Consider the following 15,516-nt stretch of genomic DNA (forward strand, 5'->3'; position numbering starts at 1 on the left):
TATAGTCTACGTTTTAAGGAATTGTGAATATTATATTTGTATATTATGAAATTATTAAGCTATTAGATCTGAAAATTGGTTCGGTTGTAAATAAAATCATAAATATTTGAGTCACGATTTTTATTTCATTAGTTTTTTTTTCATAGAAATACTTTTAAAAGACAAAGTCACAATATGAAAAGACTTCCATTGCATTCACATTCACTAAATACTGCCAAGGGCTCATACAAAATCAATAACAACTTACAAACAATAAATACAGTAAATATTGGACAATTCATTCGAGTAATTCCTGTTTTTATAATTCAGATTTTAACGAAAACATTCTATCATTCACCGTCTTAGTAAATCATTCAGACTCGCCATCTCGATTCATCGAGTAAAGATAAACAGAGATAAATATATGATTTTCTAAAGCGGAGATTCGAGGACTGATTGTATACGTATAAACTTATGAATAGATTTTTACTGCAGTAAGTGTTTTGCTATTGCACGTATCTATTGACTATAATATTCTTTACTATAATTTAGGCAATGTATTACTTTCTATGGTTCCTATTTGTCGAATTTAATTGTTTATACTGCACATTTCGCTCAAGCTAAATATCGGAAATATTTTTGATACATCAGTCCTATGCGAGTGTAAATATTTAAATCTTAAGTAAAAATCTATTCAAATAACATTCCTAATACCTACTATGAGAATCTTTTCCTACATCTTAACAAAATGAACATATATCGTGTATTTACAGCTGTACATTAACCAAACTTAAAAAAGTTAAAAAGATGTTTCGAACAACAAACCTGCGGCACGATAATTGATTAATAAAATTTTACATAAATGAATTTCAATAACATTTTAAATTATATGTACAACAGTAACTAAATAACTAAAAGATGATATGGAAATGAGAAGAATTGCACATAAGGTTCACATTTGGACGTATTACATAATATAGAGATGACGTTATTTTAGTGGCACACTTTATGTAGAGTACATTTACACTAAGTAGGTATATTTACTATCATATTGCGTTTTCCGATTGCTCTCCAGTGTTATATTCCTGCTCTCAGTTATTAAGAATGCGAAAGTATGATTATCGCAAGAGAAAACGCAAGACCTACATCTTCATCATGATTCGTACACTAAAACTACACTTACAATATTTATTACTTAACTAAGAATTGGCTTTTTACCTTAGTAGAGACCGAAACTTTTAATTTTACGCAACATTTTCTTTTAAAACATGGAAGGTAAATTTATCAGTTGTGCGTACAATGTTATATAGGATCGATAATTTCAACAGAATGTGACAAGGTAAAAGGGGGCGCTATAACAATTTGCTTACCTACATAAAAACGAGGAAACGTTCAATAGTACTAATTTAATAACTATTTTAAAACACAGTTTATATACGATTTCCTCTATTGCTCGACTATACGCTAAGCAAATTGATTTGGCGCTGTTAAGACTAATTTAGTTCATAAAACACTACACAATATCATAAAGAGTAATATTTACGTATGACAAAAACTAGCATTTCATTAACATAGGCTTCAAGTGTCATATGGTCGGATAGGCCTAGAGTTGATAAAAATTAGGCACCAACTTCCATGAGATTGTAAACTTCATCGAAGCTCTACGATATACATATTCTGTGTATATTTAGCATAATTATGTATAATTAATTACGTGAAAGCCCTACAACTACTTCGCTATAAATCACCTTACTGTCACGGCTATTTTGTACCTTAGTTTTGTAATTATTGAACGAATAAATAACCTGTAGATGCGCGGCCGGCGGTGCTCGGATATGTATAATATGCTCATTAACAAACACGGTGTAGCAACAATAATACGGATAACCTCGCGGTAATACTACTTCACGTCTAATCTAATGGCTCATTCTAAACTCGTACACGTTACGTAAACAGATCTATAAGTTTTATACAATAAACAACCCTATCCTTACGACACGTTGGGCGAGTGTTGCTTCCGCTCGAGCGTGGTCTTGGCGCTGCTCTCGATGCCGGAGTCCTCGTCGCCGGAGTCCACCCCGGTCCCCCCCGCGCCCCCCGCCTGCGCCTCGTCCGTCAGCACGATGGCGGGCGGCTCCTCGCGCTCCTCGCTCCGCTCCGCTTGCTTACCAAACGTGGAGAAGGTCGGCGGCGGCAGGGCCAGGTCTTCGGTTTGCGTCGGCAGCGGCAGCGCGGGCCCGGCTAGTGGCGTGTCGTCCGTCATGACCACGGGCTCAGGGGTTGGACGCGAGCGCGGGCGCGGCTTGTCGAGTACGAAGTTAAACACGCGGTGGTGGCGCGGCGAGGGAGCACACGGCGACGGCGGCAGGTCCAGCTTCAGCTTGTCCCGCGTGTGGCGCAGCCCGCCCAGCGCCTCGCCCGGGGAGCTCGGGCTCACAGACTCGCTTGAACTAGCACTATCTACTGACTTCCAGCACTGCGTCTGGGTCGCTTCGGTTTCCTCCTTCTTGGTTTTGAAGTCATCCTCCGTGGACGTAGAACCCGGTGTTATATCCTCAACGCCTGAATCTGGCGTGGTGAAGTCTAGCGACAGCGGGGGCGCGGGCAGCGCGGAGTGCAGTGGGGAGGGTGGCGGGGGGTACTCCTCGCTGACGTCATCGGTCAGTGAGTCGCGGCGCTCCAGCAGCGGGCCCTTCAGCCCCGGGAAGAACTGGCTCGACGTGGACATGAGGCCGAGACTCTCGAACGGGTGCGCCGATGACGATATGAAGAAGTCTTCGTCGTAGTCTGTAGAGTACAATAGTTTGTTACGAATCTTACAAAACATCGCTCAGTGACTATTCTAAAAAACCTCTAATACAAAAATGCTAGCCCTAACCGATGCCACACAAGCCAACCTATACTAGTCTCTATGACGTCGGTATAAGTTACCTGATCCGAAGCTGACGCCGCCGGCGCGCAGCGGGTAGGACATGTCGAAGGGGTGTCCGCCGTACAGCTGGCTGTAGCTCAGCTCCGCCTCCTCGGCCGCCGCCGCCGCCCAGTCTGTATGCAAGAATTCATATTTAATAAACATTACAATTTCATCATGACGCCGCACTTGTCACTTAAACTGATGCCAATCTAATTGTGAAAAGGCCTTTCGAACCAAGAAAACTGAGCCCCTATCTAGCGTTACGATACGATACTCCTTAAACATATGGAATCCTATCATTCGGTACGATACTACATAAACATATGGAAAAATAACAGTGCCAACGTAATTTTGGAACTTACAAATTTTCCTTACATTTTGACAGTGACAGTTGACGATACGCAACGTTAACAGAGGTTCGAAAATCTTGTAATCGCTGCACTGGAGACAGAGGTAAGCAGCAGGACCAACTACCGACTGTTCACTGGATTATTTGAAAGCTTAGGTGTAGATAATTTGGACCTCTGTACTGACCTGAGTAGGTGGAGTAGTCGGGCAGCGCGGCGGCGGGCGACAGCGGGTAACTCGTACACGCAGTGGTACTTCTGCCGCCACCACCGCGCGCCGCTGCGCTCCTGGTACTTCACTCACTATCCTTTGTAAACTTTAGCATGAGCCCTATGACAGATCCTATTCCTGGTATAGTGCCACAATCTTATCTGTTCTGGTGGCGACTTCGCTGTGATCGAATCCAGTGATGCCATCGATTAAATTTTGCCTATTTCTGGTTTAAACGACAATGCATTTCTGCTATTATTACCTATTGTTATAATTAGATACATTCATAAGTATAGATAAATCAAAATATAGGGTCGATAGTAAATGAAAGAGGATATAATATATCAAACGACATTTGTTGTATGGTCCACGGCGAACAGAAATAAAATTATTTCTGATTATGTTCTGATATAGGAGATTAAATCTAGATTACAATGGTATATGTGGGTCGTGGGAATAACGAGATACGACTTAAAAAAAACTATTAATTATTATTTTTGAACACTTTATTTAACATTTTTAAAGTAAATAGAAACAAGAGCATACAATTAAAAGAAATTCAGATAGTGTGCAAAGGTTAATTCATCATCATCATCATCATCACAACCCATCACGTCCTCACTGCTGGGGCACGGGTCTCCTTGCAAAGACTAATTGCCAAAAAGCAATTTCTTTCAGCCAACTCTTGATAGGTTGGGAAAACAATGACATGTCATAAATCATCATTATTTCGTCTAAAATCGCTGCGAGAAATTCTTCTTGGTATACTGCATAAGATTTAAAGTATCATGTCATGTCCTCACACCTGTAATCAAAGAAAAATAAAGATTATATACTTTTCATCACGAGTATCACGACTATTCACGACCCATCCCGTCCCCACTGCTGGGGCACGGGTCTCTCCGCTCTCGGGAAAATATTTAATAAAATTACATGGAGTATATGGGTAAAATTATTCGTCATATTTGGCAACACTAACCTGTAGCCGCTGCAACTCGTTCTTCCAATTTTTCAAACGGAATTAAAGGCGCCTGAATATGTTATTCTTCCTGCATAAAAGCCAATATATATAGTACTACTTCTCTTGCATCACATTACAGCGCTTTTGGAATTATTTCACCCAGAAAATCACAAAACAAATTAAATAACGTAGCGTCAGCCTCTTCGCAGAAATTGACAACTCAAATAACGCACAGAGTATGAAATGACGTTTGACAATGACGTCTCGTTAGTTGCACATTTTGACCACCGGAACAGATAAGATTGTGGCACTATAGGTAAATGAAGTTGGTTTTCCCTTGAAAACAAATAAATGCCAAAATTTACGGATGTAAGCTGTCTAAGCTGTCATAGGGGTCGTGCTATATTTTACTCAATTACGAAGTATACACTACTAGCACTGACCTGCATAGGTGGAGTAGTCGGGCAGCGCGGCGGCGGGCGACAGCTCGCACGCGTCGCTCGCCTCGCGCGGGTACTCGTACACGCAGTGGTACTTCTGCCGCTTGAACACCACCCGCTTCTTGCTCTCCTGGTAGAATGAGAGTGAAATTTTAGTCAGAGATGAAAATGAATGAAAAGATTTCTATTCACTTGCTAGGTAAGAGTGTCCTTCTAATCTAGATTGATGTCATAATATCGACGCTTGGCAGACCAGCTTCCTGTCTAAGGTCGTAGGCCCATCAGACACGTACTACACCATGTTTTGTTCTGTTCCCTGTACCTTCTGCAGGTTGACTGGTAGAAAATGCTTTTAGCATTATGTCCTCCTGATTGTACATAATTACGTTTGAAAACTGTGCAATAAAAGCATAAATAAATATAGTTACCGGATGCTGCTCCAAGCTCCTGAGCGAGGACTTGCCGGGCTCGGCGCGGCAGTCCCACGAGGACGGCACGAACTCCACCTCGTCGCCCTCCGAGCCCGACCCGGATCCGGAGCCGGACAGGCCGTCGGACGCGCCGGATCCAGCGTCGTGAGCTGTACCGCCCGGGGCGCCCGTGCCGCGGTTCTGTTGCATAGAGTGAAGGGTTATTTGAGGTTAATAGCATTTTTTGGATGAGATAAAAATCGATTTTTATAGCGGGATGGTAAAAATCCGTTCGAGAGCCGTTTGTTTAGGATTTGTAAGTAAATAAAAACATGACATATAACATGATGATTAGCAGCCATTCTAGTATAAAGTGTTAATACAGTTTGTAAAAAAGTAGTGTAATGAAGTTGATATTATTTTAAGCGATGATTTTTTACAATGGAAATGCGCATATCCACGAAGGTCACTATTGCAACACCTGTAGAACATTCAAAGCAACAATGATGATTATAAATAATAGTAATATTAAACATCATTATAATATCATGCAGGACAATAGATAACTCGTGCAAGTATAAATATGTTATTCCACATCGATCAGAAATAACGTCAAAAAGTCTTCCTCACCCTTTACATTGAGCTCGCATCGCGGTTATTTGCATTTATGTGCACGGGTAGTTATGAAACATTATTGGTCACTTTATTTCTAAACGATGTAAAGATGATAATTCCGTAGGCGGGGAACTACTCACGTGCTGGCAGTACGACGAGGGGACCGAGGTCTCGTGGCCATCACCGTCCTAATGTCACACACACACATACACACACGTTATCACATGCAATACAAAAAAAACCACGTATTTAGTCGCTAAATATTATGTACATTATCCATCACACACAATAGGAATTTATCTTATAGTAAATCGTAGTACTTGCGGCCAGTTATTAAGGTTGTAATGAACATTAATTCCGTTCAAATATTGCTCCTCGATCGACTAGTAGACCAAAATACTGGCCACAACTACAATAATATTGATAAGTATGATAACTTATTGCACATAAAACCAACACCAAGGGTAAATAATGAATACGTTACTTATTTATGGTATGGGAAATATTTATAAAGCGGGGACAGTACTAACTACTACACAGATCGTAAATTACAATCTTTATCACAATATTTTTTGTATTGATCAAATCACAAAGATTCACGTGTACACAGATAAAGCAACCATACAACCCATCTATCATTACCACAAATAAAACATACCTTCCATATAAACTCGCCGCTGCTCGGGTTGCTAGAGCGAGAGTCGTCGCTATCGCTGTCCCACTCTTTCAACAAGTCTGCGGCGGCGGGCGCGGGGGGCGGGGCCTGCGAGCGGTCCTCGGGCGACGTCGGCTCAGAGGGCGGGGCCGACGTGAATGATGTCGACATTATCTCGGATGCCGGGCCTGGTAATGCGCAATTGTTTTGTAAGGACAGCAAGATCGTTACATTTGAAATTAGTCTGAAAAAGACGGACTCGGAAAGATCATCAGCCAAATGTGATGTCATGATAAAATTTTAAACGGCGAATTTTGTATTACCATTTTTCATAATATTATGATGATTATAGGGCGAGATATTTTACTAGGTAGTTCAAATTGTTACCTGAAGAATAATGATATTATATTTCAATAAGATAGAGTAAATAAACTCACCAGTAAATCTAATGTCGTTCAGTATTAGATAAGAATCCAACTGGCAGAAATTCTTTTCGTTCTCTAAAAAACTCTCCGTAACTTTCTTCTCTTCTACGACACCGTTAACTTTAGACTCACTTTTGACGTCTCCATTTTGCAAAGACACCATACCAGTCTCTACTGATTCGATGTTCGTTTCGCCATTTTGATTGAGATTCATTTCAGTATATGTTTCAAACTGTTCTTCATCGTCTAGCTTTGTTTTACTCGTGTCGTGACCATCGACGTTACTTTCTCGCAATTCTTCGAATGATTCATTGATAAAGTTGAAAGTTGCGTATTGTGCTGGTGTACCGTTGCACTGAGCATCTATGGACTCGCTTGTTTCATGACAGCCGTTTGGGAGAGCCAGTTGTGGAGATGTTTCAGTAACTACATTCATAACTACTGGATCTGTGCGAAATACTTCGAAATTTTCCATAGCAGCATCAATTTCATTTTGAGTTGTTTCGTTTACTATATTTTTAGGGCTGGCTTTCTCTAGTCCATTGACTAATGGGCTTTTGTCTGCCTTGTTTGGATGTGTTTCACTAACAAATTGTTGATTTTTGGATTCGTGAGAATCGTAGGAATTATTAAGATTGAATTTAGTTTCAGTATGAGAGTCATAAGTTACGTTAGCACTAGTGGTTTCTGCGTTTTTTGGACTCTCCGTTATAATGATTGAATGCGGTTGTTCCGTTTCGTCCACAACTTCTGATTCTTCCACTTTCGGTACTTCATCTATGAGGATGAAATTAGCAGCAAAGTAACTTTCCGTTCCTAAAACTGGATCACTCGGCGCATTTTGTTCGTTTGTAATTTCAGATATATCTTCCTGAATCCCTTCATTAGTGGAAGCTTCAGGAGCTAAATCGGCTGACACTCCTTCTTGCAAGCTCAAATTCGGTACAGACGACAGATCTTGAGGTCTGTTCCTGACAGAGTTCTCGAAGACATGAAAGTCCTCACTGGAGCCGCCACTCGTGACACTTTGACTAGACTTGGAGTGGAGGTCCTGCGGCCGCGCCAGCGCAGAGCTCTCGAAGTCAGAATAAGTCGGAGACCGAATGTCCCTGTTGGTACTATTCCGACTCAACGACCTGCTTTCTCCTTCAAGAAGCAGCCCCGTATCCTGGTTCGACGACATATCCTGAGGCCTCAATTCTGCCGAGTTGATAAACGATTGGAAATTCGGTATCTGAGAGCTGAATTCTGAGCTAGGGGTGTTAATTTCAGGCAGGTGCATCGGTATAGGCGTAACGTCATCATGGACCTCAGTCTCTAGTATCGGCGTGCTCTGCACCGACTGCGCCATGTTCCTGTAATGGAAGTTGGGACTGTCGCCGGAGGTGGCCTGGTGCTGGAGGCTCGATATTCTAGAATCATCCACCAGGCCATCGTGCAGACAACTTATATCGACACTCTCCATCCTGTTGACGCTCGGTTCAGACTCCAGCTGTGGACTGTCCACTGCCGCATTGACCTTCTCTGAGAACACTGGCGGTGTTAAATTGGCCATATCGTCACCTATTGGTGATCTTCTCACTAGTTCTGGTTGCGGTAGCTTCCAATACTCGTCCTGTGCCGATAGTAATTCAGTAGTACAGTTGGAATAGGACCCTAATGTCCCGTACGCCAGATCTTTAGTCTGTGAATTCTTTGTCGAGCTCTCATTGGGAGTCACCAGGGCTGGTGATTTCTCAGCAGTTTCAGTTTTCGGTTTAGTGTAGGTGCAGTTAGCTGTGATGGAGTCAGGGGAGAAAGTCTCACATCCCTCCGACTTGCTGTCATGCACTATGTACGTAGAACAATGACTCAGCTCTTTGTCATCATCATTGTGCGTCAGCGTATCGCTGCTTTCGCTATGATCTTTGTCTTCTTCGAAATCCTGAGGCGCTACATCGGCATCGACGGCCAAATCATCGAAGTTTTCCTCTACGTTATACAGCGTATCATTTGAGCACCAGGAATCTATGCTGGTGGCTTTAGAAAGGCACGCCGTGTCTGTCGGTTTGGATATCTTCGCATCAGTAGGTACAGTCGATTGCGACAGTGTAGACACTCCGGTGAGGTTGTCCGATCGTTCGGGCGCGGAGGTGTCAGTGGTAGGGCTGAGTAAGAAGGGCGAGACCTGCGACAGTCGCTCACACTTGGCCTCCTTCTCGTCCTCCTTGTTGTAAGTTCTGTCGTTGACAGGCGATGGTGTGTTGTTTTCGTTCTTCTTGGCGGGACTCGCGTTCAAGCTATCCGCGCTCATTGTGAGGCTGTAACAATATTTACGTGTAAATATACTACCTGAATAACGTAAGAATTATAATGGATCAAAGTCTTTGCAGCTAGTACGGTATCAATAGTAGTAGGAAGAGTAGAGGTTAGCGTGTCCTGGCCCTCCTTAAAAGAAACATATATGTGATGATGACGATAGAAATGATTCGGATTTACGGAGTTTAAACAGCGTAAGATAAAAAGAGGAAGACAAAGGGAGGACTGATATACTGATAAACTTCTATCTCTTACACTTAGGAGTGGTACCACAATAAACTTACTCTCGACTAGTCGTAGCATCTTTCTGCAGCGTATACGTATTATTCTCCAGCGAAGCGGCGCCTGAGTTCACTGTATAGGTCAGTCCTTGAGGCGCGCTGTTCAGAGCCCCCGTCGGTAGTTCTGTGACCTCGTCCGTGGAGTTGTTGCAGGGCTCGAGGTAGGACTCGGATGAGTCGGTGCGGATTGAGGTGTTCCCTGGAGGGTGAAGTTGTGGATTATAGTCATGGTTGTGTGTGGTGTCTTTAAAAATGGCTGAAAATAGATTATCTTTGGGTGACCATATAAATGTGGTCAGATAATTCAATGGCCAAGGATGACTCGATGGCGATACTCGCATATATTAGGTCTAAAATCCGGTAAATGCACATCACACAATCGTCCCGCAATCCACACTTGCTGCCTGACCAAACGTTTACCCAGCTACAAAGGCATTCTGACATAAAAAAATACATAAACCAAGTAAAACTACTCACAAATGCGGTCGTTCTCATACGCCGACAGCTGATGCCCCGTTTCCTCGGCAATAGGACTCAGAGCTCCGGGGTAGTTCACCACCAGGTCCGGACCGCTCCAGGGCGGGATGTCGTCGCTCGGCTCTACCGACGCCACCTGTGTGGGAGGTGCTTGAGTCAGTCTACTGCTTAGTCGTGAGGTGACGAACAATGAAGCTGGTATAGCACTTGTCACTAACTGCCTAGGGTGAACTGGACGTATATAAAGTACAGTAAAGTTAAGTTAAATCACTCGGGGAGGCCACATTCAGTGAATGAATGTAAGTGATTGTGTTTATACGACTGATTTTCATCCTACGGTGACGTTTTCACAAAATGAAAATTCAACCTTCAATTCATTACACTTCAATAACTACAGTTTTGTGAAAATACTAAGCGAATGACTCACCTGAGCCAGAGGCAGTTTCAGCTCGAGTTCATTCCTCAAGGCCTGCATGCTCGCCTCGTCCATCGCGAACGCTTCCCGCGGCTCCTCCACACTGACCAGCCCGTTACCCGCCAAGTATGCCTCCATCGAGTCATCACTCATCAGCCCCTCGATCGGGCCCGAGTACTCGATGTTCAAGTTGTTCTCGTTCTCAGCCATCGCTAGTTTCGTCGTCTCGATTTGATTCAAATCAATCTCTTTCCCGATCGCTCCCATGCCCGATCCGGACTGCAGTTTTTCGGGCTGGCTCAGATCTATGTCGATGACGTATTTGGCTTGCGAGGATTCCCCTAAGGAGGTCCCGGGCGAGTTGGGTGGAGTTGATGGAGGTGGCCCGTCTGTGTGGTCTAGCGTCTTCGCTTTTGGCGGCTCGGCTTCTGAAGACTTCGCTTCGCTCATTTCGTTGATGTCATCGAATATAAGATCGTCATTTATTTCGATGTCGGGCACTTCGTTCAGGAAGTTACTGTCGCGCAAAGGGGATGGCGTTTCCAGGTTAATGTCGCTGAAGTTTGACGAAAAAGCCAGCAGTTCCTCCTTGGCCGCATCGATTTCCGTGTAGCCGGTCGCAGACTTGATCCCTTTGAACAGTTCTAGGGAGCAGTTTTCGAACGGTCCCAGGACTACTGAGCTGTTTTCGTCGTAAGTATCTGTTGGGTGACTTTTCGTTGGTGAATCGAAGGGACTAACATTATCTGGGACGAATTTCTGTTCTAGTTTTGTTAAGGTGACGCCGGGACCATAGTCTGGCGTTTTGGTTTCGGATAGATCGTCTAGTTTCGTTAAACTAACGTTGTTCGCTTCCTCCCTCTCTTCACAGTCGCTGCCTTTGGGCGTGCTTGCTGGGATTGCTTCATCGAACTTCGTTTCGTTTGCAATAACGTTTGTTATTACTTGGCTACTAAGTACTCTTTCTGAGTGCAAAAACTTGTCGGTTTCACTCAACACCGTTGGCAAATCCATGTATACTGTTGAATCGTTCCTAACTAATGTACATTCGTTGGTATCGTTGGTAACATTGGAACTGTCCACGCAAGATTTAATCACTTGTTTCATGTCACTATCCATAGTGTCAGTTTTGTTAGTAACATCAGATTTGGCGTCGTTTATGAGATCCATGTAAATAGTGCTTTCATTGTTTGCTGTGTTTAGAGTTGTGTAACATTTAGGCAAGACTTTTTCTTCCTGTATCTCTTTGATTATTTCATCATCATCTACATTTGTACATTCATTTGTTAATTGGGGTTTCGATTCGTTTATAATTTGTACTATATCATCAGGTTTTCCTAGTGGTAATGTAGATTGGGTATCCAAGGAATGGGTTTCCAAACTCTCACTGATAGATTTAGTCTTTGCTTCATCGGATGGTAAATCAATATTTCCGATAATGTCTGGCAAAATATCTGCGGCAGATGACGGCTCCGACTGGTGCACTTCATTGGCTCCATCTAGTAGATTGTCTTCACCACTCATGTGTTTGTCTTCGAAGACAATTTCTTCATAATTCACTTGTGTTGGTTCCTCCAAATCTGCTATTGAATTTATCTCTAAAACGATTTCTCGGCTATCTTCATTCTCGTCACGATCTTTGTCATTACATGACGATCCTACGCTGAAAGATTTTATTACATCGGAATCCTTATTTACATTTTCAGATCTTATGTATTCTTCTTCTGATTTATCAATATCTTTATCTTTAGAATCGTGATGGTTAGTAACTACAATATCTTCAAGTTTTCGAATAGGCATATTGCGATGAGCCGAATACTCTCGTTCGTGCTCAATGATATCAGCTGTTTGTCTGATTAATTGATCCACGAAATTACTGGCATGCTCTCTTATTTCACTTTCTTGGTTATTATCTTTAATTTTTATGACAACTTGTTCAACATCCACTACTGTTTCTGGGACTTCTGGAACAGGCTGTGCGTTTACTTTTTGTACATTAGTTTCAGTTACTACTTGTTCTACTGGCAACGCTAATTTCTCACTTTCGTCTTCCTGGTTACTTATTGCATTATCTGACTTAGCTCTATTAGATTCATGAGTATCATTTTGAACTGTTTCCTTAAATTTATCACATGATGTTTGACAGTCTTGTACATTCAATTGTTCAATGTTTCCTTCACTTACACTAGACATAGATTCTACTAGCTCCCTCTGCTGCGGTGCTTCACTATTACTAACAGTAACTACTTCTTTTGGCATTTCCGTTTCTAGGGACACTTTCTCACTGACAGCCTGTTTTTCCGCTACATTGCTATGTTGTTTACTAATAATAGGTTCCATTTCTCTCTCGAGCTCATTCAAATCCTTGATGGGCGTATCGGGGGTAAGGTTTTCTAAAGTATGTTGACTATTTGTATCACTGTGTCGCTCGAAGGAGTGGCTGAGCGTGCCGATGGTCTCGCGGTCATCGTCGTCCGGCTGCTCGCGATCCTCGTAGCCTAAATCTAGAATGTTCTGGAAGTTGCTGATGCCAGGCGACTTAACCAAACTCGACTGTGGCGGATATTCTTTCTTACAATCTAAACTTAAATTATCTCTACTCGGGCTGGCCTGGTGGCTGGACTCCGAGCTCGACGTCTTCTCCGAGTTGAGAATATTATCGAGATTCTTTATAACATCACTGACGTCTTTGTAATAGCTGACGTCATCCTGGCTGCCTGCTATGATGTCTTTCAACCAGGGATCCATGGAGCTGTCCGATCGATCTTGCTCCTTATCCTTGCTGTCATTAAGGCTGACATTCGTTAAGCTTTCGACCGCTGATTCATTATGGTACACGCTGCCGACATCCTCTAGCGAGCCGTGCAGGTTGTTTAGGCTTTCGGACTTCATTTGTACGGAGAGATGGTCTTTATCTGACATGATGCTGCTAGACCTCGAGACAGCAGTATCTAGGTCTACACTGAGACTATCCTGTATCGTCTCCGAACCCGTAAAATGGGACGCTGTGGAAGTAGAGGGCGCATGCACCATGGCAACGTGCTCGTCTATCTTCGGGATGGTGTTGGGTTTGAGCGTCTGCCAGCGCGCCTCGAAGTCGCCGGGGCTCTCGGCGTGGGACGCCCCCAGCTGCTTGTGTGCGGTGTAGAGGTGCTGGAGCAGCGAGTGCACCTGCGCCGCCGTGGGCCGCGCGTGAGAGTTGGGGTTCCAGCACAGCTGCATCACTTGGTAGCTGAAATAGAGACATTGGATAAGAATTTCATCAAGATTGAATATTCTCTGACATGGCAAGATACTATAGCATGTTTGGCTGATGGCAATAATCGACATACATAACTAATTATTCCTGTCATTTTATTTCATTGTTTAGTACTCATATTATTTAATTTTGGTTAATATTTAACTTTATATATTATTATTTTTTGTGACTATACTGTTTACTAACGTTTGATAAATAAGGAAGGAACCACAATCTTAAAATTTGCATCTAAACATCAACTGAAAATAGTAAACACATATTTCAATAAAAAAAGCAGAACACCTGATTACTTACAAATCTGCGAAACATGCAACACAAATTGACTACATCATATCCTCAGAATGCATGCTTAAGTCCTACAAAGACTGCAAAGTGATACCCGGAGAAGCTCTTACGTCTCAACATCGCCTACTTGTAGCGGTACTTAGTTTGCCTAAACCTATTAAAGTACATATTGATAGAACAAAACGCATCAAGTGGAGGGAAATACACGGCCCAGGAGGAATCACTTTCGCTGACACCATGGTATCCTATCTTCAAAAAGATCTTCATGAAGATAAAACGGCAAATAAAATGTGGTCAGATTTTGAAAGCCAATGTCAAATAAAAGCTCAACAAATCCTCGGTGTCTCAAAAGGTGGCTTAAATGCCAATAAAGACACAACTTGGTGGAACAACGACATCAAGGAAATAATAAAACATAAAAGAGAGATGTTTAAAAATTGGCAGAGGTTCAAACTCGAAGAAGACCATATTGAATACAAAAAGGTAAAAGCTATCGCCAAGGCTGCTGTCGCACAGGCCAGGGCGGCATCAAGACAGAATCTGTACGATAGACTAGAAAACGCAGAAAATGAACAAACAATATTTAAAATAGCCAAACAAAGACACAAATCAACTTTAGACATCAAATACAACAAATACATCAAAAATAGTAAAGGGGATCTACTGACTTCAAATGATAATATAAACAATCGCTGGGAAGAGTATTACAAGGAATTATTGAATGAGGAATATCCAAGTGAAGAACTACCACCCATTCCCCCTGTCCAGGGCCCCATAAACATCATACACCCTGCTGAAATTAAAACAGCCATTGCAAAAATGAAAAATCATAAAAGCATGGGTCCAGACAATGTTCCTGCAGATCTCTGGAAGAAATTGGGAGATAATGCAATGCCCTGGCTCACAGAATTATTCAATAAGATTCTCATCGAAGGCAGTATCCCCGACTCTTGGCGCTCAAGTTTTCTCTGCCCGATTTATAAAAATAAAGGTGACATCGCCCAGTGTAATAACTACAGAGGAATAAAACTTACCTCACACACTCTCAAAATTTGGGAGCGAGTCATCGGCGCCCGAATCACCGCACTTACTAGCTTAACGGACAACCAATTTGGATTTGTAACAGGTAAATCCACTACAGACGCCATACAAACCATCCGCATACTAATGGAAAAGCATCGCCACAATAAAGAAAATCTGTATTTTGTTTTCATCGATCTTGAGAAAGCGTTTGACAGGGTCCCTCGAAAACTGGTCTGGCAAGCTTTGCGCGCCCAATGTATCCCAGAATCATACATCACCATAATTCAGGACATGTATACTAATGTACTCACGCAGGTCAAAAACCCAGCTGGCCTTAGCAAACATTTCCATGTCAGGGTGGGTGTACACCAGGGGTCAGCGCTTAGTCCGCTACTGTTCAATATATCTATGGATTATATCACTCGTGAGATTCAGGGACCGACTCCGTGGTGCATTCTGTACGCAGATGATATAGCACTTATATCAAGAAGCGCATCCGACCTACAGGGGACTTTTAACCG

General features: G+C 42.6%; 1 protein-coding gene across 1 annotated transcript in view; it reads right to left on the reverse strand.

The window, feature by feature from the left end:
• Positions 1 to 105: 105 nt before the first annotated feature.
• Positions 106 to 15,516, reverse strand: part of LOC105380280 — a 40,681-nt gene continuing 25,270 nt past the window's right edge. The window contains exons 11-20 of the mRNA XM_048627105.1: positions 10,441 to 13,660; positions 10,014 to 10,149; positions 9,540 to 9,735; positions 6,970 to 9,257; positions 6,536 to 6,720; positions 6,018 to 6,065; positions 5,281 to 5,463; positions 4,856 to 4,982; positions 2,911 to 3,024; positions 106 to 2,766 (exon numbers count right to left, since the gene is read on the reverse strand). Coding sequence (XP_048483062.1) covers positions 1,970 to 2,766; positions 2,911 to 3,024; positions 4,856 to 4,982; positions 5,281 to 5,463; positions 6,018 to 6,065; positions 6,536 to 6,720; positions 6,970 to 9,257; positions 9,540 to 9,735; positions 10,014 to 10,149; positions 10,441 to 13,660 — 7,294 coding nt within the window. The 3' untranslated portion in view covers positions 106 to 1,969. The remainder of the gene's footprint in view (positions 2,767 to 2,910; positions 3,025 to 4,855; positions 4,983 to 5,280; positions 5,464 to 6,017; positions 6,066 to 6,535; positions 6,721 to 6,969; positions 9,258 to 9,539; positions 9,736 to 10,013; positions 10,150 to 10,440; positions 13,661 to 15,516) is intronic.

Source organism: Plutella xylostella, chromosome 17, assembly GCF_932276165.1.
Source record: "Plutella xylostella chromosome 17, ilPluXylo3.1, whole genome shotgun sequence".
Taxonomy (NCBI): Eukaryota; Metazoa; Arthropoda; class Insecta; order Lepidoptera; family Plutellidae; genus Plutella; species Plutella xylostella.